We start from the raw sequence: 23,562 nt of genomic DNA on the forward strand, positions 1-23,562 counted from the left end.
GTTACACGCAAGTCCATCCTGGCCCCCAAGAGAACTCTGGCCGTCTGGCCGCATTCAGCACCGTATAGAGTTGCAATTCCTGTGTCTGTTACTGGAGAGTGCAGGTGCGCGGGACGTGATCAGGGATACAGCAATGTATCTAGCCGGCGTAGGTGATATATCAGGCGAGTTTTAGAGGCAGCCATGTCGTATGTTGTGATGAGGAGCGTTTGCCAAACAACTTCGACCCGGTTGCTTGATGATTGAACTGGATGCCTGACGCGAAGGAATGAGTTCGGAATTGCGCAGGACAGGTACCTCTCCTGAGGCCGTGAGGACTGGTCATGGACTCATGGCTCGTTCCCGTCCTGTCTGAGGCTGGAACCATGGTGGCGGACGTTGAAGGATCGCGGACCAACAGTCGCATCAAAAATAGCCTACCGGCTGCTGTGGGCGAGGCATGGTGGTGTTGGCAAGGCTGTGCACGAGAACGGAAGAGGGACAGAGGATGGAGAAGACGGAAGTAAGGACGGGAGGGTGGGGAACAAAAAGGTCACTGTCGGGATGAAAGGCCGGGGAAGTCTGGATGGAAGTCGAGGAAATTGCCTGCCGGGACAATGTTGATTCGTAGCCGGCAGGCAGATTCTGCTGGCAATCAGTCCGACAGACTGCCTGCCGGACGCGGTCGTCAGGCGCTGTAAAATTCCCCTGCCAGGTACTTGGGGTCAGGTACTGGCAGGGAACAGCAGGCCCGGAACTGAGTCAAAAGCAAAAAGCACAATTCCTCAGTGCGGTGCGCCGTGCCCCTCCAACCCGGTCCCTCGCCCGGCCGTCCTCCCCCTCCACCCTCCACCCTCGTCCCGTCTCCGACTGGTTTGATCGCCGACCTACTCGACTCGCCCATCCGTAGCGGCATGCTGTTTTTGATCCGACGAGGCACAGAGTCGATACCAATTGCACGCGCCAGCCGTTCCATCGGATCACTCTTGATTCGCACCACCACTGCCAACCCGGTCGCCAACAATAATACCCCGCGCCAATTCTCGACTTCATTGCGCCAGCGCCAACACCTCGCCGCCGACACCGACAACGCCGCCGACACCATGGCCGACAACACCAAGGACACCAAGGAGGACATCAAGGCGCCTAAGCCGGCTGCCAACCTCCAGATCAAGACCCCCAAGGGCACCCGCGACTGGCACGGCCCGGACATGCTCCTCCGTGAGCAGCTCTTGTATGCGCTTCCCGCCGCATTTGCCATCCCATGACGACTGTTTTCCGTTCTTGTTGTTGACTCTTTTGTTTTCCCCAAACCACAGCCAGAGTGTTAGCGACGTCTTCAAGCGCCACGGCGGCACTCCCCTCGACACTCCCGTCTTCGAGCTCAGGGAAATTCTTGCTGGCAGTATGTCTCGACACCTACAATAATCTACCCGACCGAACTCGTCCGTACCAAGATTAGCTAACGCTTAACCCCAGAGTATGGTGAGGACTCCAAGCTCATCTACGACCTCCAGGACCAGGGTGGCGAGCTCTGCTCCCTGCGCTACGATCTTACCGTCCCCTTTGCCCGCTGGCTCGCCATGACCAGCACCCAGCAGGTCAAGCGCTACCACATCGCAAAAGTCTACCGTCGCGACCAGCCCGCCATTGCCCGCGGCCGCATGCGCGAGTTCCACCAGTGCGATTTCGACATTGCCGGTGTCTACGACCCCATGATCCCCGACGCCGAGATTCTGCGCATCATCGTCGAGGTCTTTGACGCCCTCAAGCTCGGCATCACCATCAAGCTCAACCACCGCAAGATCCTCGATGGTCTGTTCGCCGTCGCCGGTGTCCCCGCCGAAAAGATCCGCACCATCAGCTCTGCCGTCGACAAGCTCGACAAGATGCCCTGGGCCGACGTCAAGAAGGAGATGGTGGAGGAGAAGGGCTTGCCCGAAGAGGTTGCCGACAAGATCGGCGTCTACGTGCAGAACGCCGGCAACATCACCGACATAATAAACTACATCAAGGCCGACGCCGACCTGCCCACCAACGACGACATCAAGGCGGGTATCCACGACATGGAGCTGCTCGCCGCCTACCTCGAGGCCCTCGAGGTCACCGACAAGGTCTCGTTCGACCTCTCGCTCGCCCGCGGTCTCGACTACTACACCGGCCTGATCTTCGAGGTCATCAACAAGCCCGAGCCCGTGGCCGACGGCGACAAGAAGAAGAAGAGCAAGAAGGACGACCCTGCCAGCCAGGTTGGTTCTATCGCCGCCGGTGGCCGCTACGACAACCTCGTCGGCATGTACGGCAAGAAGCAGATCCCCTGCGTCGGCATCTCGTTCGGTATCGACCGCATCTTCACCATCCTCAAGGCCCGGGGCGAGAACGACATCAAGAAGCGCGAGGTGGACGTGTTCGTCATGGCCTTTGGTGGCGGCAAGGACTTTGACGGTCTCCTTGTTGAGCGCATGAAGATTGCCAAGCAACTATGGAACGCCGGCATCCGCGCCGAGTACATGGCCAAGGCCAAGCCTAAACTGCAGGCTCAGTTCAAGGCTGCCGAGGGTACGCCTCTGGGTGTCATCCTGGGTGAGGACGAGCTCAAGGCTGGTCAGGTTAGGTTGAAGAAGCTTGATCAGGGTCAGGGCCAGAAGGATGAGGGAAATCTGGTTCCTATTGAGAGCTTGGCTGAGGAGGTCAAGAAGCTGTTGCTATAGATGTGTGGACATTTTTGTGTGAAATAAAATAGATTCCCCAGGTATTGAGCGGGTGTTTTGGTTATTCTCTATTTTTCTCTCAATTTTTGGTATGCTTGTGTCTTGTGATAATGTACAACGGCCCTCCACCTGCCGCCCTTCTTTCTCTCCCAACCTGATGCCTCCTACTTCTCGGCCTTTGGCCCATCCATCTAAGGAGCATTAACCCCAACCCTCGCCTTCACCGGCACCAACCCCCACGTCCTCCAAAACTCTCTCGAATCATACGCCCTTCCCATAAGCTCCATACTCCTCGGCAGCGCTTGCACCCCTTCCTCCTCCATCAACTCCATCACCCACCTAGCCTGCTCACTCGGCTCCCCGTCTTCCTGTCCCTCCGTAGTAGCCCACCCCATCAACAGCGCCCACCAATCATACACAAACCCATCAGTCAACATCCACCTCTGCCCCTTTCCATGCTCCTCCCACTTTTTCTCCTCCGAACCTTCCTTGTCATCTTCTTCACAAGCAGTGATAATCTTATAAACAGCCCTAGCTATATCCACCCCATGGATCATATGCAAACTCGTTTTGTGTCTCATCGCCTCCTTCGAGTAAGCAACCCTGCTCACCCAGTTGCGCGGATCGCGGCTGCCGCCCCACAACCCGGACAAAGAGAGGACCATGCCGTCGACTACTGACGAAAAACGCAGTTCGTCTTCGGCGATGGCGCGCGGGTCGGTGGTTAGGTAGGGGGAGTGGCGGGTTGTGAAGTGGAAGGGTTTTTTGGTTTCTGTCGAAGGGGGTTGTTGCTGCTCCTGCTGCGCAGCAGCCGCTTCTTCAGCCTCGGCTTTAGCTCTAGCCTCCCTTTCAGCCTCCCGCCCCTTATCCCCATGTCTCTTCCTCCGTCCATCTACTTGCCAAACCCCCGTACTCCCCAATTGAATAAACCTGTACTTTTTCTGTTTTTCCCCGCGGCGGGGGTGCGTAGCTTCGTACGTCTCCGTAAGCCATTTACTTTGACCTTCCCCCGTCAAAGGGAACGTAATGAGGATATACCTCGCGCGCGGCAGGTTTGCAATGGGGCCAGGGTCTTTGGATTCCGGGTCAAAGCGGAAGGGGATGGTGTCGACGCCGCAGACGGGTCGGCCGGTGGTGGTGGTTGCTGCGAAGGTCAGGGAGTCGCTGTGTTGTTGGAGGAGGGGGATGAGGAAGGTGGCGGTCCAGCCGGCGCCGAGGATGAGGAGGTCTACGCCTTCCATTTTTTGTTGTCTTTGGTATTTGGGATGAGGGTTGGGTTTGGTTTTGTTTGGCAATGTGATGGAAGAGTTCGTGGATTTGTGGTGATGGGAGGTAAAGAGTCCGAGGTTGATGTTTTGTAGGCTGACGAGGGATGGATGTTCAGATTGGCGGGGTCGTTTATTTATGGTTTTCCTATTTTGGCTTAGCATGTCCGATGACATCGCTCGGCCGGTGGCTGCCGCGATCGGGCGGGGTGGAGTGCATACTTCGGCAGGGCATGCACCAGCGACGGGCCGGGAGAGTCGGACGGACCGGCAACGGATGCGACCTCGAGCGAAGCTTGGAGCATGACGACTGCATGCATCAGCATTGGGAGACTGATGCGTGAACAAATATCACAGCGCCATGATTATTTTTGGGTTGGATTCTCTCACTGTTTCTCATCATATTCAAAGTGTTTTGCAGCCATTTCCTGTTGCATTGTTATTACCTTGTATCAACTCCAGCAAGCCAGCACATTTCCTCGCGACTTCTACTTCGTAACGCCAAAATTCACGCGTCCGGGTCGATGTGTATCACTGCGACGAAGGAAAAAAAGAAGAAAAAAGGAAAGAGAAACCAGATTAACTCCACATGCAATCGGCGAACACCAATTGCGAACGAAAAAAATCACGAAAAATAGAAGCTGACCCCAACCCGATTTGAACGGATAACCTTTCGATCTGGAGTCGAACGCGCTACCGTTGCGCCATGAGGCCTTGTTGAAGATAAGCGCTGAAATTCCTGCTTAAGTGCACCACACTTACCCGCTCATCGGGTGAAGCAGAGGTCGCCCTTTCATTCCTGACTGCACTCATCCCATGAGACACTCGACCAGAACACAAGATAAAGGGAAATAATTCACGGAGAACTGTGCACAGTACCACTATATGGTCTCAGGGATAACTCGGTTTGCTTGCTCGAACTTATTTAACGTTTCTTTAGTTTGCTAGGTACTCCCTGAGGACGGTCGTTCCGAGCAGCTCCTTTAGTGGGTTTTGCTCCCTTTGTCCCTCCGTTACCCCCACCGTTGTTCGCCCCAAAATCCTCATCGTACCATATGCCTTCCTTAACCCTTTAACGCGGCACAGAAGTCATACTTACAATACATCTCCTGCTAAAATGCTCGTCAAATCCTAGTGAAAAGACCCTCGCCTTCCGGTTAAAAAACTTGGCGCACATACGGGTATGGCTACAAATGTCAGGACCTCTCCTATCCTCAATTGTCTTCCTCCTCAACATAAGCCTTCAACTTTGGAGCAATCGCCAAGATGTCAGGCCACGCCTTCAGGCCGGCTGCAGTCAACTCCCACTCCCTCTCTGACTCGCTCTCCATCATCTTTTGACAGGCCATTGCTTTCAAACCTGACAAGGACTCAGTCTTCTTGAGTGACTCGAGGTTCTTCTGAACTACAGCTTCCGAGTTGGTCTTGGGGTCCTCGGACCACCATGTCCAAGTTCCGTGACAGTCATTGACATATTGGTAGTACTTCCAGGGTTGGTTCTTGTGCTGACTGATAGCAAACTCTCTTGTCCAAGGATAGAGGAAGGATCCCTCCTTTGGGGAACGCCTGGGCAACATTTCTTCGAACTCTGTAGAGCTTAGCAAGTCGACCCAGCAGACACTCGACTCGATGGGAGCACGCCCGCCACGGTAGAGGATCAGATATCTGCTCAAGACGAATCTTTTGTCTGACGGGGTGCGCTTCACAAGGATTGGACAGTCGTCCAGCCCGTGTGAAGCATCGTTGCACAGCACGCAGACTTTGATCGTCCCGCTAACCGGATCCCATGGGCCGATACAACGGGATGCCGTATGGTCATCCCCTCCGCAGTTGGCACATGCAGCACCCCCCGGAGACTTCACATGCCGAGGTTGTTCCAGGGAAAAGGCTAAGTGTATTCCCCTTTGTTTCGGACCAACATACTCTTTTACTTTCAGGCTCCGTGCACTTCCGTTGCGATTGTCTGTGGGTTCGGTCTTGACGATCTTGGACACCTTCTTGGGCCGACCATTGGGAACCTCCTCTTGGTCCTTGGCAGAACCATGGGTATTTTGCTGTCCCTTGTGGAACGCGTCCAGGTCTCGCTTGCGGTTCATCGTCGTAGAGCAATGATGGCTAGACCTTCGTGTGGGAGCTGAATGTGTTGTGAAGATGCCATTGTCAGTGGACCTGTTTAAGCCAAAATATTTCAGGGAAATGATCTGGAGCGTCAAAAGAGTGTAAACCTACGTCAAGATTTGGATTTCAGAGGCCTGTGCATCTACGGTACGGTGCCGGAGTGCAGACCCGCGGGGCAGAGACTGTTGGGAGAGAACTGGACAGGATCACCAGTCTCAGTCCGCGACGATGAGGTGTGAGATTGAGGCGGCTTGTCCGCGATGCTGAGAATAGTGAAGGATCCAAAGACCAAAACTGAAATGGTGGGTGGTTGATGTTCGCATCACCTGGGAATGGAATGACGGGAGAGTTTCAGTCAAGTTCATTCAAGTTAGTAGGTCTCGCCATTGTGTGGCACCCGGAGGCAAGTGGGGGTAATCGAGAGATAGCTCCTTCCTCGTTTGAAGTCTCCAGTCGCGACGGGCCACAACTGCTCACAGGCAATCAGGCAATCGTACCTGCTCTCTCGTCAGTGACGGGCCCAGACCGGCAGTGCAGTGGCTCAAATTTTTCACTCAGACCGTTCCTTCCTTCCTTCGCTGTTGATTTATCCTACGATGAGTAGCATCGAACCACGTCCTTTTAGTTTCGCTTCTCCATCCAACGCTTGATTTCATTTCTTCAGTAAGCAACAATTCCAATTTTTGCCGACAGCTTCACCCAAGGATCTCGCAAGAGTCAACAACCAACCCCTACTGTCGGTCGTCAGTCTGTTCCCAACAATGTCGGTTCCAGATGCCCCGAAGGCATTATCACCTCCAGGCCCATCTTGGCTTCTCCGTGGTTCTAATCAGGAGCGACACAGTCAAGTTGTCTCCAAGCTCCTGGCAAAGAACGACAGACTGGATCCGGATGGAGTTGAAGCTCTCTTCGACCTCGCTAGGAATGCGACAATCCGACAACTGCTGGCTCTGAACAAGAAACCGCCCGCTATCTCGGAATCATACTTCTCCTGGCTGGCCGATAAGATGGTCTGGACACGCTTCGGTACGTAAACGACCCATATTCGGGCCCACCCTTCCCCTTATCTCGTTTTCCTAAAACTGGAATGCTGATGGTGTAAAACAGTTCCTGACGAGCTATTTACTTTTGAGGAACCGCAGCTATCTCCCGGTCTCTTCCTGCACCCATCGGTGGAGTATGCCACCGCTCTCCTAAGCCATAAGTCAAAGCAAAGAGAGCTAATGCTCCAAGCTGCTGCCGGAAGCACAACCGAGCCGAATCCAAGATGGCGGTTCAAAAAGATCGGGTCCCCAACCGAGCGGATGAAGCTCATGAGGGATGTCCTGCACCGGGACTCGTGGCCTGCTATCACCAAGACAAGACATCTGACGATCAGGAGTCCCTTTGGCCTCACACTTCACAGTAGCCTGTGGAACAACAATGTCGGCCAACTCAAAAGGATTCTGCCTGGCTCACAGACACTTCCTGCTGTACTCTGCCCCTGGGGTCGTGATTCACCCTTGCGACTGGAGGTTACTAGCTCGGCTTTAGCTCGTGGCTTCTTGGATCTTGTCTTACTGCTTGATGGCGAATCAACCGAACGCATCTGCGGCGCTGTAGCTGAGCAGTTTATATCAGGATACATGTTCCTGCTCAAATGGTACCTCAACATTTGTTGCCCAGCTCAGGGTGAGCACCCGGTCGGCGTCAATCTGTATGCTGCCGTTATATATCAGCGGGAGAAGGCGTTCGGTCACCCGTACGATAAAGCCTACAGCTGGGTAGACAATCCGCTCGATCTCAAAATTATGCATGAGCAACTTGCCCGTGCAGAAACTTTGCTATGGCTGAATTGGCAGAAAGTAGCCGAGACCGCCTACTCGACGTCAGAGATAAGCAAGGCGAATACATTCGAGGCGGCAAAAGCAGCCATATACAAAGCTGCTGACTGCAGTTTCATGTCGGGGATCAAGAGAGAGCACGCCCTGCTACTGCTTCACGAGATCTGGCAGCGCAGGGGTTCGTTCCTCGATCGGTTCGAAATAGAGAAAGAGTACGATCGTCTCGTTACCGACTACCTCCTTCCGGACGTCGTCTCCACACTCGACAACTTCTTTGACATCAACGAAATGCCAGAGAAGATGCGTGAGTGGGCAGCAGCAAATCCGTTCGATATCAAACGAAAGGATACGGAGCAATTGTGCGAGCTTATGTGGAGGGCATGGAGGCAGCGCATGGCGGGCTTTGAGGAGAAACAAAAAAAGGTTCTCTTTATGTATCAAGTGCAACATGCTCGGAAGATGTACCGAGAATATCTCGCTGAGCTCAAGCTTTGTGGCAAGGGGGTGGATGAGTTGAAAGAGTTTGTTTCCAAGAACGAAGCACGATTCTTTCTGTCGGAAGAACTTCGTTTGCAGTTGGCGCTTGACGAGTACGAGAAGCAGCTTGACGCTCCAGCACTTGATGTGTGCCAAAAGGAGGGTGAGGAGAAGATGGAGGCTTCCCAAAATGACAAGCAGGAGAAAGATGCCGAGCGGGAGCACAATGAAAATGGGACCGCGCCCCCTGAACGACAACCAGAGTAAGCCAGGGAGATTCCAGATTGCGTACACTATACTCAGGTCGATGGCTAGAGCTTTGTCAAGGGCTGCCACTTATTACATCGTTGTTAGCAGTAGTTTTGAGTTCTGTTTTTCACCGTCGATTCGCTCAGTCAGTCAGGGCAAGTTCACTTGAGACCAGGTCGATGGAAAGAAGGGAGAGATGACATACACTGACTAGTGTTCTGGCTGAGAAAAGATCCGAAGAACCTTTCCCGAGCGGGAGGCTCCAGCTTTCCCACTTCCACCAACTCCCAAACGGCCTCGATGTACCGGGTAGTAGTAGTATGTAATGCAGACATGTTTCAATCCTTCCCTTGACTTGTGGACCCTTTCTAACCTAACCCACCAAACTATCAGTCACTAGCAGAGTAGCAGGTAAATAGGGAATATCGCGGATATTGGAGTCTGCGAATGTGCTCCCCAAGAAGACTCGCGTTTTTCGTAACAAAGAGTCGACATTGAAGCAGCTTTGTGTCCAGTCAAGAACACCATCATGAAATAACAAAGAGATTCTCTTTGTTCAATCAATCAATCAAGTCAATCAACAAAAGCTGCTCAAAACCACCCGCAAAATCACTCCATCAGCAAAGATGTACACTCACACAGTCAAGAGCTGATATGATGGAAGGATAGGACATCGGAGACACCCGAGCGCCCCCAGTCCCGTCTGTCCGCCACATGCCGGGCGTACCTAGTATAGCAGTGGTATGTAGATACCCTTGTACACCCAAAGACTTGAACAGGAGTCTACCGCGTCGTGTATGTACAGGGCCCAGGCCAAGCCTCACTGATACCCAAACTGACCAATCACCTTGTTTCATCTTCTTGATTTGGGCAAGCCGGCGGGGCCGAACGGGCAGGGTGGCCGGGGGCACCAGACTGGTCCGTGCATACTCCACTTTTCTTAAGCCGAAAGTACCGAATGTATACCCAGATGTAAATTACGTATCTTGTGTAATTACCGTAATCATTGAAGACATATGATTGACATATGATGAAATATTCACACGCGGGGGCCTCTCACCGGCCCCCTGCACCCCCGGAGCTAACCCTAATCCTAACTAACCCTAACTAACCCTAACTAACCCTAACACTAATATGTAATTTACTGAAATGACGGCTATCAGCGGCCGTTTGCGGGCTTCATGAGGGGTCTGTGCCGAGAAGGTACCAAAAGCGACTTGGCACGTGACAAATGCCAAGCATCCTAGTGCCCCCGGTCACTATCGCCGGGCCGAACGGTCGGGTTGGCTGGGTTGCTTATCTCTACCTATAACGATGGGAGGATGTCTTGTCTGGCCAAGGAGCTGAACAGGGTAGGGTAGCCTTCCGTTTTGAGGTTTCTTCATTCGGTATTTCTTTTCCTCGTCTTGGGTTCCGTTTGGATTCAATGGTTTGGATACAGCGGCTCAGAGAGGATTAGGCGAGGGGACGGGAGTGGTTGAATGGGCCGGCCGAGGCGTCGTTTCCCCGCAATGCGCCAATGTGCCCCCCACGCTTTTTGCATACGGAGGGGCATACATACGGTAACGGATCGCGTGGCAGTTGGGACTTGGGACTTGGGAGTTACCTCGGGACTGGAAGAGCTTGAGAAAGCTAAACAGCGAGGAGGGCCGAGACCGTTGTTGTTCTTGTTGGTAAGTGGTATTGTTCATGTTGACATGGAAAGGTCTTAAGACTTGATGCCTGAGGGGGGGGTCTGTTCTTGGGTGTAAGTCAATGTATACTACCTGACCCTTTGGGCTGATGAAGCTGTCGAAGGAGCCGTCCGGGTGGCGAGAGCGGTATCGGCCGTGGACGGGATATCGTGATATTTTCTACGGTGCTGATGCCTGAGAAAGCTGAAACTTTGCGAAAAGTTCAACACCATCTCAGTACTCTTCAGACGAGGCGAGATGAAAGTATCGTTACACTCGTGAAGTTAGATCCCGCGACTTTAAAAGAGCATGCAGGGACCCGGCGACATCCCCATCGTCCCAATGCAGCAGACGGACCCAAGAGATCTTCCTCACTTCATCACCGTTGCAACCGGCAAAGTCCATGTTCCCAAACGACGGACCCAAGGCAACGTGGTGTGGGTAATAGTCTAGGCGAGAGTCGAGACGGCTCTGAGCGTAATGGTTGCCGGACTCAATCCGTCGGGTCGGCTGGGTCCGGGCGCATTCGAGGGTGCAACAGCGAGGTTGGTGAGAAGCAGGAATTAGGTAAAGCAGGTCAATCGATAGCAATGATATCACTTGCTATCGCCGTCCCTATCAGCGGCCACGACACTGCCTAACCGGTGTTAGCGTTGGTGTTTTAGCGTGTCGGGGGATTGCTTATCTGGGGGGGCCATTCGGGGCTATCACTTGCTTGCAGATGCATGGCACTGATGGGGAGGGGCCATGGTGGGTGGGCAGTGGAGCCGGCCGCCGATAAGATCTCAGGGCTCTCTTAGAGAAAGCCTTGGCACGACAAAAGTATTTTACGCAGCCAGGGCGGCGAGAGAATCTTCGTCCTCCTTTCGAAGTTCGAGGGGGGGCACCGCGCCCGTCTGGACGCATCTGTTGGTTGCCCCCCCTCGGCCATCTGACAGTCATTCAAGAACGATATATCACCATCCCGGTGCCGCATTCCAGTCATTCTTCAATTCTTAGTTCATCTCATTGTTGTTAGTCGCCGTCTCCAATTGGCTCACCAGAATCGACTCCGAGTCATCCTATATCAACCACCATCAACCACCATCACCACCATTCCCATCGACAATAAACCCCTTCCGATAACCCATTGAGACTTAACCCTCTCGACACCCTCATCACAAACCGCAGCCATGGATGAGGACCAGGGTCCCTCCCACATCGCTCCTCATGCGATACCAAAGAGGACCATCGGCGACCGAGTGACTGGCTTCACACGAACCCTCGCCCACACCTTTCTCACCAAGGATGGATGGCTAGGGGACTATGACTATGGCTTTCTCTTCCGGCCCAACCTGCCCTTCATGAGAAAGATCAACAAGCCCGCCATCTTCTTCGGGCTCAACGACAGGATGCCCGTCCTCCTCGCTCTCATCCTCGGTTTCCAGCACTCTCTCGCCATGTTGGCTGGCATCATCACTCCCCCCATCATTCTTGCCGGAGGAGCTGGTGCCAACTTCACCGCTGAACACTCGCAATACCTCGTCTCGAGCGCCCTCATAGTCTCCGGCCTGCTGTCCTGCATCCAAATAGCCCGGTTCCGCATCCTGAAGACGCCCTACTACATCGGCACCGGTCTGATCTCCGTCGTCGGTATCTCCTTCGCCATCATTCCCGTCGCCATCGGTGGCTTTAACCAGATGTACGCCAACGGCATGTGCCCCACCGCCCAAGACGGCACTCGCCTGCCCTGTCCCGACGGCTACGGAGCCATCCTCGGCACAGCCGCTGTCTGCGCCTTGCTCGAAGTCCTGCTCTCCTTCCTGCCGCCCAAGTACATGCTGCGCATGTTCCCGCCCATCGTCACCGGCCCCACCGTCATGCTAATCGGCATCAGTCTGATCCAGTCCGGCTTCCAGAACTGGGCCGGCGGTTCTGGCTCTTGCGCTGATGCCAACCCCCTCCCCGAATTCATGGTATGCCCCAACGTCGGCGCCCCTCACGCTCTCCCCTGGGGCTCGGCCGAGTACTTGGGTCTGGGCTTCCTCGTCTTCGTCACCATCATCCTCTGCGAGCGTTTCGGCTCTCCCATTATGAAGTCCACCAGCGTCATTCTCGGTCTGCTTGTCGGCTGCATCGTCGCTGCTGCCTGTGGCTACTTTGATCGCACCAGCATCGATGCCGCTCCCGTCGCCTCCTTCATGTGGGTACATACCTTCAAGCTCACGGTGTACGGTCCACTCGTATTACCATTGCTGGCCGTTTACCTTGTCTGCGCCTGCGAGGCCGTCGGTGACATCACCGCTACCTGCGATGTGTCCCGTCTGGAGGTTGAGGGCGAGATCTACGAGAGCCGTGTCCAGGGTGGTGTGTTGGCGGACGGCATCAACGGTATCCTCGCCGCTCTCTGCACCATCACGCCCATGACCACTTTCGCTCAGAACAACGGTGTCATTGCCTTGACCAGATGCGCCAACAGAACCGCTGGTTTCTGCTGCTGCTTCTTCCTCATCATCATGGGCATCTTCTCCAAATTCGCCGCCGCCCTCGTCGCCATCCCCGCCTCCGTAATCGGCGGCATGACCACCTTCCTCTTCACCTCCGTCGCCGTCTCGGGAATCGCCATCATCACCCGCGGCGTGCCCTTCAACCGGCGCAACCGATTCGTCCTGACCGCCGGTCTGGCCCTCGGCTACGGCGCCACGCTGGTCCCCACCTACTTCGCCACCTTCTTCACCTATAAGGGCGACAACAAGTCGCTCCAAGGTTTCCTGGACGCCATTGAGCTCATCATGGAGACCGGCTTCGCTGTTACCGCGCTGTTCACGATGTTCTTGAACTTGGTGATCCCCTATGAGTTTGAGGATATCGATGAGCAAAGCGTCGAGGGATTGCCTACCGGCGTGGCGCTTTCTAAGGAGGGGGCGGCCGCGGGTGTAGTGGCGGAGAAGGGAAGCTTTAGTGCGAGCGGGGTTGGTAGTGATGATATCAGGCCGGTGGAGAGCGGACCGGGGAAAACGGTTAAGGAGGCTTGAGTCGTTCGTTAGCTCTGTGGGTATGGGTTGGTTTGCATGACAAAAAGGGGTTCTCCTTTAACAGGACTTTTGTGGGTTGTCTGGGTTTGGGTTTCTTGTCTTTTTTCTATCTTTCTTTGTTGCTGAAATATGCCGTTTGAATGATCTATAATCTGGGATGGTTGGGTGGGTAGATTGTGTATGATGGACGGACATAGATACCACTGGGGACTCCGGCACTGAAAGATGTGTCACTCCTGGATTTGAGACATAGTCAGGAGGGAGGATTTGTACGATGGGTCGGTTCTCGGGAACGAACGACTAGATGGGCTAATGTTGTACATGTATATAATGGGAAGGGAAAGAAATGGTGGTTGATTCGACGCGGCAGTCCACGTATGAACATAAGAAGATATGAACTCAATGGTCCTGGAACATGTCTTGATATGTGACGGTGGCTAATCGACTGAGTTCTTCTTCACCAGTGTAAGTGATTCAAATTGTCCGCTTCATTACACAAAGATACCCGGGCCTGTTGCTCAAATCTCAATTAACATGAATTGAACTCATTCAGGTAGAAACCTGGCGTTGGAGGTTGCCAACGGGCCTGAAATAAAGATGGCACAAAAGTACACTACCAGCACGAAAGTGTTACTCTTAACACGGAAGAAGCTCGTAAACACTTGGAATAGAATTGCATGGTTGTTGAAGATGTCTGACAATCCTAGGTACATATGCTCACTGACTGACGCCTGCAAAGCAACTGACATAACTCCCAGCAAGTGCTCAAAACTGCGTCTGAGGCATTGTAAAATTTCACGAGTTTTTATCGGAGCCACAAAAATTGTTCAACAGGTTGAGGTGGTTTCCTAGTCATCAAAAAAAAAAAAAAAAAAAAGTTGACATCCGACAAAAAGTCAAAAAGTGTGGACAATACCGGATTCGAACCGGTGACCTTTCACAAAGGCGCATCTGTTGGAATGCGAAGCGAAAATCATACCCCTAGACCAATTGCCCCTTAGAAGTTACTAGTACCTTCAAAAATAGTCCCTATAAATGCCAAGCGTTTGGCAGTTCCGTGCTGACGTCCGCGGGAGAAGGGAGACCACACCACTTCCTGTCTCCTGTCTCCTGTCTCTGGTCTGGACCACCAATAACACAGTGGTAGGTAAATAGCCACTGGATGGCGACTTGTCGGCGATTTTGTCATTTGTTAAGTAATGTCTGAGATTGGTACGTCGCATTAGAATAGAGCGCAGAAGTAACTGTTTACAAGAATGCGGATCAGGTATTGTGAAGATGCTGTGAATGTGACTGGTGTCCCATAACTTCAACGCGGTCAAGCCTATAACTGTCCACATTACAGCCTCTCACTGCCAGGTAAGATTGAGTTGAAAGAATCTCATGGAGAAATAAAGTACATAAAAAAAACCGACTAACTAAATACGTTAACACAGAACATAACATGTTGCCCATTGCGCCCTAAATCCATACTCCCTCCTGATGCTCGATGGGCTCCTGCAAAACCCCCCTAAAATCGAGAGCTATTCCGAGTCGCTCCTATTCACATTATTTACCCTCCACGAAACAGTCATGTCAAATGCGAGACTGCAAAGAAACCTGAAGTGCTATCCAGCAGCATTCCAAGGGAGTTCTCCATGAGAGAGTCAAGCCAAGTAAGGTAAGTAACAAGCATCCTGCCTGCCCCTTTCGAGGCTCCATCACCCCGACCCGGCACACCTTCAACTCCAAAACGCCCCTCCATCCCTCCCCCAAGCTGTAGCCAACGACCCAGACTCAATACCCAATCAACCGATTCCCACTAACCATCCCATGAATATTCCTCTGCACCTGTTCAAACCGCATAGCACCGCACTTCTCGCTCTCAAGGTGGTTGATGATAGCAGCCAAGGTCCTGAAGTCTTGGCGGCAGTTGCTGCGGTTGGGGCAGTGGTACAGGTTTTGTTGGTGAGCTGGCGAATTCAAATGCTGATTCAACCCATGGCTGGTCCCAAACCCCTTGTGACACAGATAACACTCCCACTGGCGCCCGTTCCAGGCCCGATCGGTACAGGTGAGCGTCGTTTGGGAGGTACCCTCCCAGCCGATGAGTTTCTTCGAGATCAAGCCGCTCGGGTCCTTGGACCGGACGAACTTGTAGATGGAGTCCCGGTTCAGCGAGGGTGCGTTACGACAGCTTCCACTCTCGAGATGGTGGGTCATGCCCGTGGCGGTAGTATAGCTGTTGGGGCAGAAGGGGCATTTGATTTCTTGGCCACGGTGGGTGCGGGAGTTGAGGTGCTGGTAGCGTAGTGTAAGTTAGTCTGAATTTTGGGTTCGGGTGTTAGTGGTTAGTTGGTTATGAACTTACCTGCTTGATGCTGTTGATGTTGTTGAAGAAGCGATCGCACTCTTTACAAAAGAAGTGTTTCTCAACTTCGTGCTTGATGCGGGCGTCCTTGCTGCGAGAGAAATGGTAGCAGCAACGGCACTCAAAGCCAAAGTGATCCTCTTCCTCCATATGTTCCAGGCAAAAGTCCTCGTCGTCCCACCACAAATGGCAAATGTTGCAGCCAAACGCTTCGTCACCAGGCCGATGGGGGCTGGACCAGTAGTCAGTCTCGGCCTCGCAATGCTCGTCGAGATCACGCTCATTGAGGTAGCAGCTGCTACAGAAAGCGCAAGGGTAGACTGTGCGGACCATGTTTGCGGTGTTGTATGGATATATCGCAGACTGAGGCAGAGAAGGGAAGGGTGAACGTTGTGAATGTGGCGGGCTGGCGACTCAGTGAGCGTGGGTATGTCCACAAGATATCAAGTTGATGGACAAATGCCGGCGCCGGTTTGCCGTATTCACAAATCAGGTTGGAAAATGCTTCTATGAAGGAAATGTCGAAAGGGAATAAACAACGAGGTCCTTGACCCTTTAAAGGACAACCAAATCATTTGCGGGGAACGGTGGGCCTCTCGCATGAAACCTGAATGGACTGGGCAGCTGCAAGCGACTGCAATAGCTAAAACCAACAAAGAGGGAGGTGATTCCTTACATCGTGATTAGCGATTGACTCGATTCCCAAGACGTGTCCCATTTCTCAAACGAGTTGTCGTCAGTTTTGCTCCGGTGGCGAGAACGTCGCTGAGATATTGAAACAATCGCTGATGGACCCGGAAGTCCCGTCGTCCCTTTTTCTCAGGACCACGGACCTCCGATTTACACAATTGGCCGGCCTCCGGGACCGGGACACGGAAGCCCCGCATCTCCAACATCACGTCCTCGGAGCCAACTGCTGGAAACGTGACGACGCATTCTCAGCTTTGGCGGTTATTATTTTCTACAATGTAATCGTTGATGCCGCTTTGCAATCAACACCATAAAACAGACATCATGTCTCGCACATATCATTCATCTCGTTGTCATCAGTGTCAAAGCAAAGGGAATAGGTAGAGGTAAGTAACCAGGAAGCAAATCGAGCGAGTCTGTCTAAATCTTAATTCTACCACATTTACAAGACAGTCTTATGCATTGCCTTGGCTCTCGGGTGGTATCTAGAAACAACAGTGACTTCCCAACTCCCAACGCCATGAACCGTTAAAAGCCAGACTTCCTCAGCCTTCACTCAGATGGCCGACATGGATGTGAAACAATAAGAGAAGCTCACCGAAGCAATGCAAGAAAAAATCATGCATCCTCACAAATCGCTCCCAGCCTCAGATAGATAGATACCCCCTGTGATCGCCACTCAGAACATCATCCACCACAGATTTCTTGCTCCCTTCTGCTCTCCCAGTAGGTTCCAATGCCATCCCAGGGTCTCGTCACGTCGGGCTTCGAGAAAGAACGGACGTACCAATAACAGGAAAAAAAAAAAAAAAGGTGCGCTACCTATGCTGAATGACCAAGCCACTCAAAACTCGATCATATTCTTGCTGGTAACCACCTGCTTCATGCGCTGCTGAACAGCATCAAACCGCATGAAACTGCACGACTCGCTCTCCAAGTGGCTGATGATAGAAGCCAACGTCTTGAATTCGGAGCTGCAGTTGCGGTTGGGACAGTGGTAAAGGACGGTGTAGTCTGTTTATAAATTTGTAGAGGTTAACTTTGCAATCCCGTTCAGTTCGCTGCTGTTCAAAAGTTCAACGTAATCTTTCGGCTCGATACCTATGGACATCCGTCCCCCGCTGGCTGGCGGCCGGCCTCGGGACCAAAAAAAGGAAGGAAAACAAAAAGGAGGAGGAGTGGGAGTAAGAAAGGGAAGAGACGACAAAAAAAACTTACGAGCAGGCGAATTAAGATGTTTATCCAAGTCCGCCCTGGACCTGCACACCCTGTTGGAGCAAAGACCGCACGCCCAGCCGGAGCCGTTCCAGGCGCCGTCAGTGCAGCTGTAGCGGTTCGGTTTAGACTCGCCACCGTGCCAGCCGATCAGGTTCTTGGAGATGAAGCCGCGCGGGTCCCTTTAGCGGACAATCTGGAAGATGCTGTCACGGTTCAGAGACGGAGCGCTGCGGCAGCCGCTAGTCTCTAAGTGGGTGGTCAGGCCGGCCACGGTAGTGAAGCAGTTGCGGCAGAAGGGGCAGTCGATGTTTTGGCCGCGGTGGATGCGGGAGTTGAGGTGCTATGGAAGGGGGGTTAGCTAGTGTAGGTAGGGAGGAGAGGGAAGGGGAGGGGATGTCGGGCTGAGGCCGACGATAAGTGTCTTTGGGACGGGAGCCCCGGGCGGAACATTACCTGCTTGATGTTGTTTGTGTTCTGGAAGGACTTGTCACAATCGGCGCAATAGTTGTGGTACTCGACCTCGTGGTTGATAAGCTCCTTCTCGCTGCGATACTGGTTGTCGCAGACACGGCACTCATGGCCAACATGACCCTTGGCGTTCATGTGCTGCCAGCGAGCAGCATCGCTGTTGAAGGTTGCGAGGCAAGTATCACAACCGTACCTCACGTAGTCGTGCGCAGCCGCATGGTCGTAGTCATCCAGATGGTCTTGGAGATCCTCCTCATCGTAGAACGACTGGTCGCACGTATAGCAGAGGTAAACCATGGTGACAGTGCCTGGAGGAAGATGTCGAGGAAATGGTTGAGTGATGTTGACAGCAGTTGATAACGAGATGGACGGGACTGACGTCCAGATCTTCTGCTCTGGTCCCAGGCCTGATGGTTGATATCCAGTCGGTGCAGAACCAGGTCCAAAAGACGGGTTGGGTGAGACAAGGGATCAAGAAAGAGAAGAGCAAGACGAATGTCTTAAAAAGACCTCCATGCTTCACTGCTTGAAAGCGCGGGGGACTGTGCGGGGACAGATCAACGCCAAGCGGATGTTTTCGAAGCTTCCATTCACTGGTAATACTCCTGCAGTTGGGATTGACTGACATCCGACGATGTGCCGCTGTGGGCCTCGCGCATTATCAGCTGCGGATAAGTACCGCAAGTCAACAACAAGGAAACGTTGACATGACTTTCCTGTAATGCATTCAATTTCCTGGCTTGTCCTATTGGAGTACCGTAGCTAAGTGCGGATATACGATCACGATGTTTGAGCGTCTCGTCGTCTTCGTGTGATGGTGTTGTCCTGAACTATTCTACACGACCGGAGGCTCTTAAGATGCTGTTAGTAACATCCACAAGACCTCGTCAACACACTCCCATACCTGTGAGATTTCCGGTTCACCGGTCCGTAACTCGAGCTGTTTGAAGGCGTAAAGGCTTGCCGATCTGCATCATCCTCCCCAAAAAAAAAAAAAAAAAAAAAAAAAAAATTTGAAATCAGCCCAAGGGCGTTGGTAAAGTTCGGCTACCCGCCGGTCTCTTTGGTATCCGCTCCATCGAGCTAAATCGTACACTAAACCTGTTCCAAATGTATATCCCAACGCCAAGCAATGCTGTAATATCTTTTCCGTTCGCTCATTCTTTGCTTCTCTGTCCCTTTAATCCACCAATCTTCTTCCTTGTCGTCGTCCTTTCTTTTGACCGCCAGCACCTCCCAACGACCCATGGCACCGGGCAGCTTTAATCCCACATCCTAATCTCACCCTTCGCTCCCGCCGTGAACACCTTACTCGTCTCCTGCTCCGACCAAGCCACACAGTTGATAGCTCCGCCGCTCGTGTCCGCGTGGATCTTGTGGTACATCTTGCACGTCTTCCAGTCCCAGAAGCAGACATATCCTCCGGTGTCTCCCGAAGCGACGAACTGCCCATCGGGACTGCAGACCAGCCCGATGCCGGAGCCGGCGGTGTTGTGGCCGCGCCATGACTTTTTGCGGTTTTGGCGGAACTTGTCCGAGGCCGACGAGTAGGCGACGATGGAGTTGTCGGAGCATTGGTAGAGGACGTACTTGCCCGATGGGTGCTGGGTCGATTTGGTGAGGGCGAACATGTCGGGTTCGCTGGGGTGGGTGTTAGCATGTGTTCGGGGTTAGTGAAAAGGACGAAAGGGATAGATAATACGTACCTGATAGTCTTGATCTCCACCGGAATTCCATACTCCCACACCCTCAACGAGCGATCATCCGACGTCGACATAAACCGCCTATTCTCACCCACAAACTCGAGGGTATTGATGGCGCCCAAGTGGTGATCGTACTCCTGCACCGGATCCGCTCCCGCACGGCTATCGTACTGCACAATCCTGTTATCCGACAAACCCGCCAAGAACTCGTGTCCCTGATCAACCGACGGGTTGAACTTGATAACATGCGGCGTCTTGCCCGTGTTGAACCTGTTGACACACTGTCCCGTCTCCGTATCCCACAACTTGATCCACCTGTCGAACGAGCCCGAAAGGAACTTGGTTCCGTCCCTGTTAAACGACAAGTCGGTGATAGCCTTCGAATGGCCCGCATACGTCCGCAACAGCTCCCGATTGCGATACACATCGAAGATCTTGACGGTACCATCCGTACTTCCCGACAGACCCAAATGACTCGACTTGGGAAACAACTGCAGCGCCGTGATCGGCTTGCCGGCATGGTGCCTCCACGTATGCATGTGCTTCTTGGGAATAAAGTTCGTGACGCTCCCGACATCCTTGGTGAGACTGATATCCAGATCCTGCGGGATGTGCATGTACGTCCGGCCCAGATAATCGAACTCCTCGGTACCGTGGAACGTCGTCGTCTCCTCGCCCAGCTCTTCGACCTCTTTCCTCCGCGCCAGGTTCTTCGTCGGCGCCTTGACCACCGTCCCGCTCTCTACCACCTCATCTTCTTCCTCCTCCTCTTCTTCAACAATCTCATACTCCTCATCACTCCCCAACTCCTCCTCATTCACCTCCTCATATTCCTGCTTCTTGTACCTTGCCCACGGCCCGACGTAGGCCCCATCGCCATCCGCAACCGTCGCGCTTCCTTTCCCCTCTCTCTGTTGCCTCAGCTTCGCAGCTGCCGCCTTCTTCGCGGTGCTGCCCAGTTGTTCGCGCGCGGGACCGCCGCCGCGCTCGATGGCGCGGTGCTTGGCGCGGAAGGTGTGTTCGCTGATGTAGGTCTCGGCCGCGGTGCCGGTCAGGACGTTCCTCCTCTTGGTGCCGACGGCGGTAGAAGTCGAATCGGTTTCGTCGCGGAAGGGGTTGGCGGGCCCGAGGCGCGGTCGGCTTAGGTCCTCGCCGGTGTAGGGGACGACGGCATGGTCTGGTTCGGCAACTTGGCGGACGATGAGGGCGTCTTTGACGGAGAGGTTTGCTGGGTATTCGTTGAAGTCGGCCATGGTTATTTGGTTTTCGTGTGTGTGATTGTGCTGCGGCTTGCTGAGTTGTGGTGATGGTTTGCTCGCCAGCCGCACGCTTGATGGAAATAAAATGTTTTGTTGTTTTTGTTGTTTTGGAGATGGAGATGGTTGCGACTTAGAGTTGTCAGTGGCAGGCCCATTGGTTGACATCTGGAACAGTGGACCTCAAATTCTGAGTGGAGCTTGTGCCATGCACGCGTGCACGGACCATATACGACCGACCGACTGGGTTATTGTTGCAGGTCGGCAAGGACCAAGCTTTTGGAGCTGAGGCTTGCTTGATGGAGGGGCCGACAATGATCAGCGTTGAGCCGAGCTCATTTTTTTCTGGCTTGTCTCTTCAGATAGAGTATTCAATGACCTAAATATTCGGTTCCGTCTCTTGGTAAGAAAACAACAGCTTGTTAAAAGAGTACATATTCCAACTACGCACCCAACATCTATGAACCAAAAAGTCATGTTTCTGTTCTCCATATGTGGCCCGCGTTGCCTTCCCTCGGTGTTGACATTTGACAATGACAGCAGAGAGTATGATCTTCATGACGTAGCCCGTCCCATTTCATTACATACTTGATCAAGCAGTAAAATACAGTATGCGTCTCTCCATCTCATCCCCCAGCGTACACCCATTGGTATCGCAAAAGAGGTCGTAAACTCTTTTTAATCATTTCTTTTCCCCGTCTATCCAGCTGTCATGCCAACCGAGGCGCACAGCAAGGCGGTTGCCTCCTTCCTGGCAACCGTCAGTTGGGTTTCCCTCCATATTAAAGAAGCCAAAACCGTCCAGTTCGTCCTCCTCTTCTCCATCAAATAAAAATCATTCCCGCCATCTCTTCATAGCTTCATGCCATCCCATTCCATCTATCAAGTCGTCTTCGTGTGTTCCGCTCATGAACCGTTTCCGTCCTTTTGCAAATACCCGTCGCCGAGGATCCTGCCTGCCTGCTTGCTTGCCTGTGGTTGTTCTGTATATGATTTTTGTGTGTGTTTGAGGCACTGAGTACCAGTGTGCCCATCGCCGTTATGTACTTTCGAGAAAGATAATGGTGGTGGAGATGCGAGCACGAGCTCCGATAAGAGAACTCTGCGCCCGAATCCGAGAGACCTCGTTGCGGTATCGTGTGAAACGAGAAGTCCAGTTCAGCTTAGCGAGCGACGGCCGTTTCCTAGTGGGCCTCGTCTCTGATGAGGGCCACAATCATGCTGTACAAGTAGAAGAAGAACAGAATGAGGTGGAAGCCGAGCTTGGTGAAAGATTCCTAGAGAGCGCGCAAATCGGTTAGAAGTGGTTCCTAGAGGCTCCACCACGGCGGACGTGGCTTGTTTTGCTGATCAGATGACGTACCTTCTTGTGAACGTTAAGCTTGCGGAAGATCTCAGTGGCGTCCAGGAGATGGGCGTTGTCAACGATCCTGTACCGCATGGTTAGTTACTCGGTTCGTGCTAGCTGTGGATGTTGTTTATCTAGACGGATGAAAACTTACTTCTTGACGTTCCAGGCGACAAGGGGCACGTTGAGTACGAGAGGCAGCCAGTAACCGTTGATAAGGAAGAGGAAGGTGAGGAAACCGTGGACGGCGACTTCGGGGATGATGTAGGTGTTGAGGCGGTTGCAGAGGTCAATAGGGTTGATGTAATCGCTGCAAGATGCCGTTAGTAGCTGCCTGCTGGAGAAAGGGGCGCAAGCCACAACACGCGCGGGGTGCCGAGTCCAGTGAGCTCGAATAACCCCTCGAGAAGGGGGATAGATAACTAACGTACCATTCCAGATCGCTGTACATGATGGTGAAGAAGACTTGAAGGAAGAGGTTGACGGCGTTTATAAGCACCGCAAACAGGTATAGCCACGCCTCGCCCGACATTTTGGTGGTTGTTTGCTTATCGGATGATAGCTAGAGCTTCGGTAGTGTAGTTGGTTGGACTCGGTTTGCGCGAGCTTGTTCGAGATGTTGTACGTGCCCGACAGATAGCGTGCGCAATTATGATGGAATCGAAGTCGGACGATAGAGTTCGATCGGGAGAAAGGGGAAGTGTGTCAAGCTTCGGGCGCGCCGGTGTCGGTGCTTGTACTTGGAGCTGGTTGTCAAGTTAGAGGCGGGATTATAGACTTGGGAAAAGCCGTCTTGTTGATCTTTTTGGTGTTTTGGGAAAGAAAAAAGGCGGTCGCAAGTTGGCGGACTCGGGGCAGTGGTGGGAAGACTCACTTGGTTGCGTGGAGACAGCTGGAGGTTCTGGAAGAGTGGAGGGTTGTTGGTGGTTGGTGCTCCGGCGTTGGTCGGGGGGGCAAGGCAGCTGGTGTCTCGGGGCTTCCTCGATGATGAAAGCCTCCTTCCACTCTTTTTCGCCGTGAACTGCCAGCCTGAGCCCAGTTGCCAAGACTGCCCCTGGAGCCTGTTGGGCGGCCAAGTTGGCCCAAGCTTCTCTCCCTCAAAGCTCCACTATAAGCCCGACCGAGGTGGGGCAAAAGCGGCATGAAGACGACGGGAAGCATCGAGTTGGCGAGAGCCTCGAGCTCTCAACAAACAGCTTCTCAACATAACTTCTCAGATT

General features: G+C 53.1%; 9 protein-coding genes and 2 non-coding genes across 11 annotated transcripts; 3 read left to right on the top strand and 8 right to left on the bottom strand.

Annotated features, from left to right (window-relative positions):
* The first annotated feature begins 754 nt into the window (after window positions 1-754).
* B0H65DRAFT_460686 (histidyl-tRNA synthetase mitochondrial precursor) lies at window positions 755-2,743 on the top strand. Its single transcript, XM_062826551.1, has 3 exons — window positions 755-1,213; window positions 1,299-1,384; window positions 1,459-2,743. Exons 1-3 carry the CDS (start codon window positions 894-896, stop codon window positions 2,688-2,690), a joined length of 1,638 nt encoding a protein of 545 aa, XP_062682611.1. The 5' UTR covers window positions 755-893; the 3' UTR covers window positions 2,691-2,743.
* B0H65DRAFT_460689 (uncharacterized protein) lies at window positions 2,744-4,051 on the bottom strand. Its single transcript, XM_062826552.1, has one exon. It carries the CDS (start codon window positions 3,929-3,931, stop codon window positions 2,882-2,884), a length of 1,050 nt encoding a protein of 349 aa, XP_062682612.1. The 5' UTR covers window positions 3,932-4,051; the 3' UTR covers window positions 2,744-2,881.
* Window positions 4,052-4,597: 546 nt separating this feature from the next.
* Window positions 4,598-4,669, bottom strand: B0H65DRAFT_t218. The gene has a single exon. It is a non-coding gene; the product is annotated as a tRNA-Trp (tRNA).
* A 374-nt stretch (window positions 4,670-5,043) lies between these two features.
* On the bottom strand, window positions 5,044-6,246 carry B0H65DRAFT_587490 (uncharacterized protein). Its single transcript, XM_062830977.1, has 2 exons — window positions 6,185-6,246; window positions 5,044-6,089 (listed from the first exon to the last, which is right to left on the bottom strand). Exon 2 carries the CDS (start codon window positions 6,049-6,051, stop codon window positions 5,170-5,172), a length of 882 nt encoding a protein of 293 aa, XP_062682613.1. The 5' UTR covers window positions 6,052-6,089; window positions 6,185-6,246; the 3' UTR covers window positions 5,044-5,169.
* Window positions 6,247-6,834: 588 nt separating this feature from the next.
* On the top strand, window positions 6,835-8,640 carry B0H65DRAFT_587491 (uncharacterized protein; the record flags this gene model as incomplete). Its single annotated transcript, XM_062830978.1, has 2 exons — window positions 6,835-7,099; window positions 7,181-8,640. 2 exons carry the CDS (start codon window positions 6,835-6,837, stop codon window positions 8,638-8,640), a joined length of 1,725 nt encoding a protein of 574 aa, XP_062682614.1.
* A 2,827-nt stretch (window positions 8,641-11,467) lies between these two features.
* Window positions 11,468-13,309, top strand: B0H65DRAFT_547356 (purine permease; the record flags this gene model as incomplete). The annotated part of the gene is made up of 1 exon (XM_062829511.1): window positions 11,468-13,309. The coding sequence occupies one exon, from the start codon at window positions 11,468-11,470 to the stop codon at window positions 13,307-13,309; it is 1,842 nt and encodes a 613-aa protein (XP_062682615.1).
* A 906-nt stretch (window positions 13,310-14,215) lies between these two features.
* Window positions 14,216-14,305, bottom strand: B0H65DRAFT_t217. Its single transcript has one exon. It is a non-coding gene; the product is annotated as a tRNA-Ala (tRNA).
* Window positions 14,306-15,085: 780 nt separating this feature from the next.
* B0H65DRAFT_547357 (uncharacterized protein) lies at window positions 15,086-15,992 on the bottom strand (the record flags this gene model as incomplete). Its single annotated transcript, XM_062829512.1, has 2 exons — window positions 15,086-15,589; window positions 15,660-15,992. The coding sequence occupies 2 exons, from the start codon at window positions 15,990-15,992 to the stop codon at window positions 15,086-15,088; spliced, it is 837 nt and encodes a 278-aa protein (XP_062682616.1).
* Window positions 15,993-17,146: 1,154 nt separating this feature from the next.
* On the bottom strand, window positions 17,147-18,597 carry B0H65DRAFT_587494 (uncharacterized protein). The gene is made up of 4 exons (XM_062830979.1): window positions 18,021-18,597; window positions 17,758-17,907; window positions 17,568-17,721; window positions 17,147-17,363 (listed from the first exon to the last, which is right to left on the bottom strand). Exons 1-4 carry the CDS (start codon window positions 18,330-18,332, stop codon window positions 17,194-17,196), a joined length of 786 nt encoding a protein of 261 aa, XP_062682617.1. The 5' UTR covers window positions 18,333-18,597; the 3' UTR covers window positions 17,147-17,193.
* Window positions 18,598-19,297: 700 nt separating this feature from the next.
* B0H65DRAFT_424117 (WD40-repeat-containing domain protein) lies at window positions 19,298-20,991 on the bottom strand (the record flags this gene model as incomplete). Its single annotated transcript, XM_062824497.1, has 2 exons — window positions 19,298-19,676; window positions 19,742-20,991. The coding sequence occupies 2 exons, from the start codon at window positions 20,989-20,991 to the stop codon at window positions 19,298-19,300; spliced, it is 1,629 nt and encodes a 542-aa protein (XP_062682618.1).
* An 829-nt stretch (window positions 20,992-21,820) lies between these two features.
* Window positions 21,821-23,034, bottom strand: B0H65DRAFT_150614 (cornichon). The gene is made up of 4 exons (XM_062821074.1): window positions 22,774-23,034; window positions 22,497-22,652; window positions 22,358-22,424; window positions 21,821-22,271 (listed from the first exon to the last, which is right to left on the bottom strand). Exons 1-4 carry the CDS (start codon window positions 22,872-22,874, stop codon window positions 22,179-22,181), a joined length of 417 nt encoding a protein of 138 aa, XP_062682619.1. The 5' UTR covers window positions 22,875-23,034; the 3' UTR covers window positions 21,821-22,178.
* Window positions 23,035-23,562: the final 528 nt, after the last annotated feature.

Source organism: Neurospora tetraspora (assembly GCF_033439725.1).
Source record: "Neurospora tetraspora strain CBS 560.94 chromosome Unknown B0H65scaffold_3, whole genome shotgun sequence".
NCBI classification, from domain to species: Eukaryota; Fungi; Ascomycota; class Sordariomycetes; order Sordariales; family Sordariaceae; genus Neurospora; species Neurospora tetraspora.

Excerpts from the sequence above, each read along its gene's own strand:
- B0H65DRAFT_460686 (XM_062826551.1), top strand. The coding sequence starts at position 894 with ATGCTGTTTTTGATCCGACGAGGCACAGAGTCGATACCAATTGCACGC. Across the intron at positions 1,214-1,298 it reads CTCCTCCGTGAGCAGCTCTT|CCAGAGTGTTAGCGACGTCT; the intron begins GTATGCGCTTCC and ends CCCAAACCACAG. Across the intron at positions 1,385-1,458 it reads CAGGGAAATTCTTGCTGGCA|AGTATGGTGAGGACTCCAAG; the intron begins GTATGTCTCGAC and ends GCTTAACCCCAG.
- B0H65DRAFT_460689 (XM_062826552.1), bottom strand. The coding sequence starts at position 3,931 with ATGGAAGGCGTAGACCTCCTCATCCTCGGCGCCGGCTGGACCGCCACC.
- B0H65DRAFT_150614 (XM_062821074.1), bottom strand. The coding sequence starts at position 22,874 with ATGTCGGGCGAGGCGTGGCTATACCTGTTTGCGGTGCTTATAAACGCC. Across the intron at positions 22,653-22,773 it reads ATGTACAGCGATCTGGAATG|CGATTACATCAACCCTATTG; the intron begins GTACGTTAGTTA and ends GGCATCTTGCAG. Across the intron at positions 22,272-22,357 it reads AGCTTAACGTTCACAAGAAG|GAATCTTTCACCAAGCTCGG; the intron begins GTACGTCATCTG and ends CGCGCTCTCTAG.
- B0H65DRAFT_587490 (XM_062830977.1), bottom strand. The coding sequence starts at position 6,051 with ATGAACCGCAAGCGAGACCTGGACGCGTTCCACAAGGGACAGCAAAAT.
- B0H65DRAFT_587494 (XM_062830979.1), bottom strand. The coding sequence starts at position 18,332 with ATGGTTTACCTCTGCTATACGTGCGACCAGTCGTTCTACGATGAGGAG. Across the intron at positions 17,908-18,020 it reads ACACAAACAACATCAAGCAG|CACCTCAACTCCCGCATCCA; the intron begins GTAATGTTCCGC and ends CCCCTTCCATAG. Across the intron at positions 17,722-17,757 it reads GTGACAGCATCTTCCAGATT|AACCTGATCGGCTGGCACGG; the intron begins GTCCGCTAAAGG and ends TTCATCTCCAAG.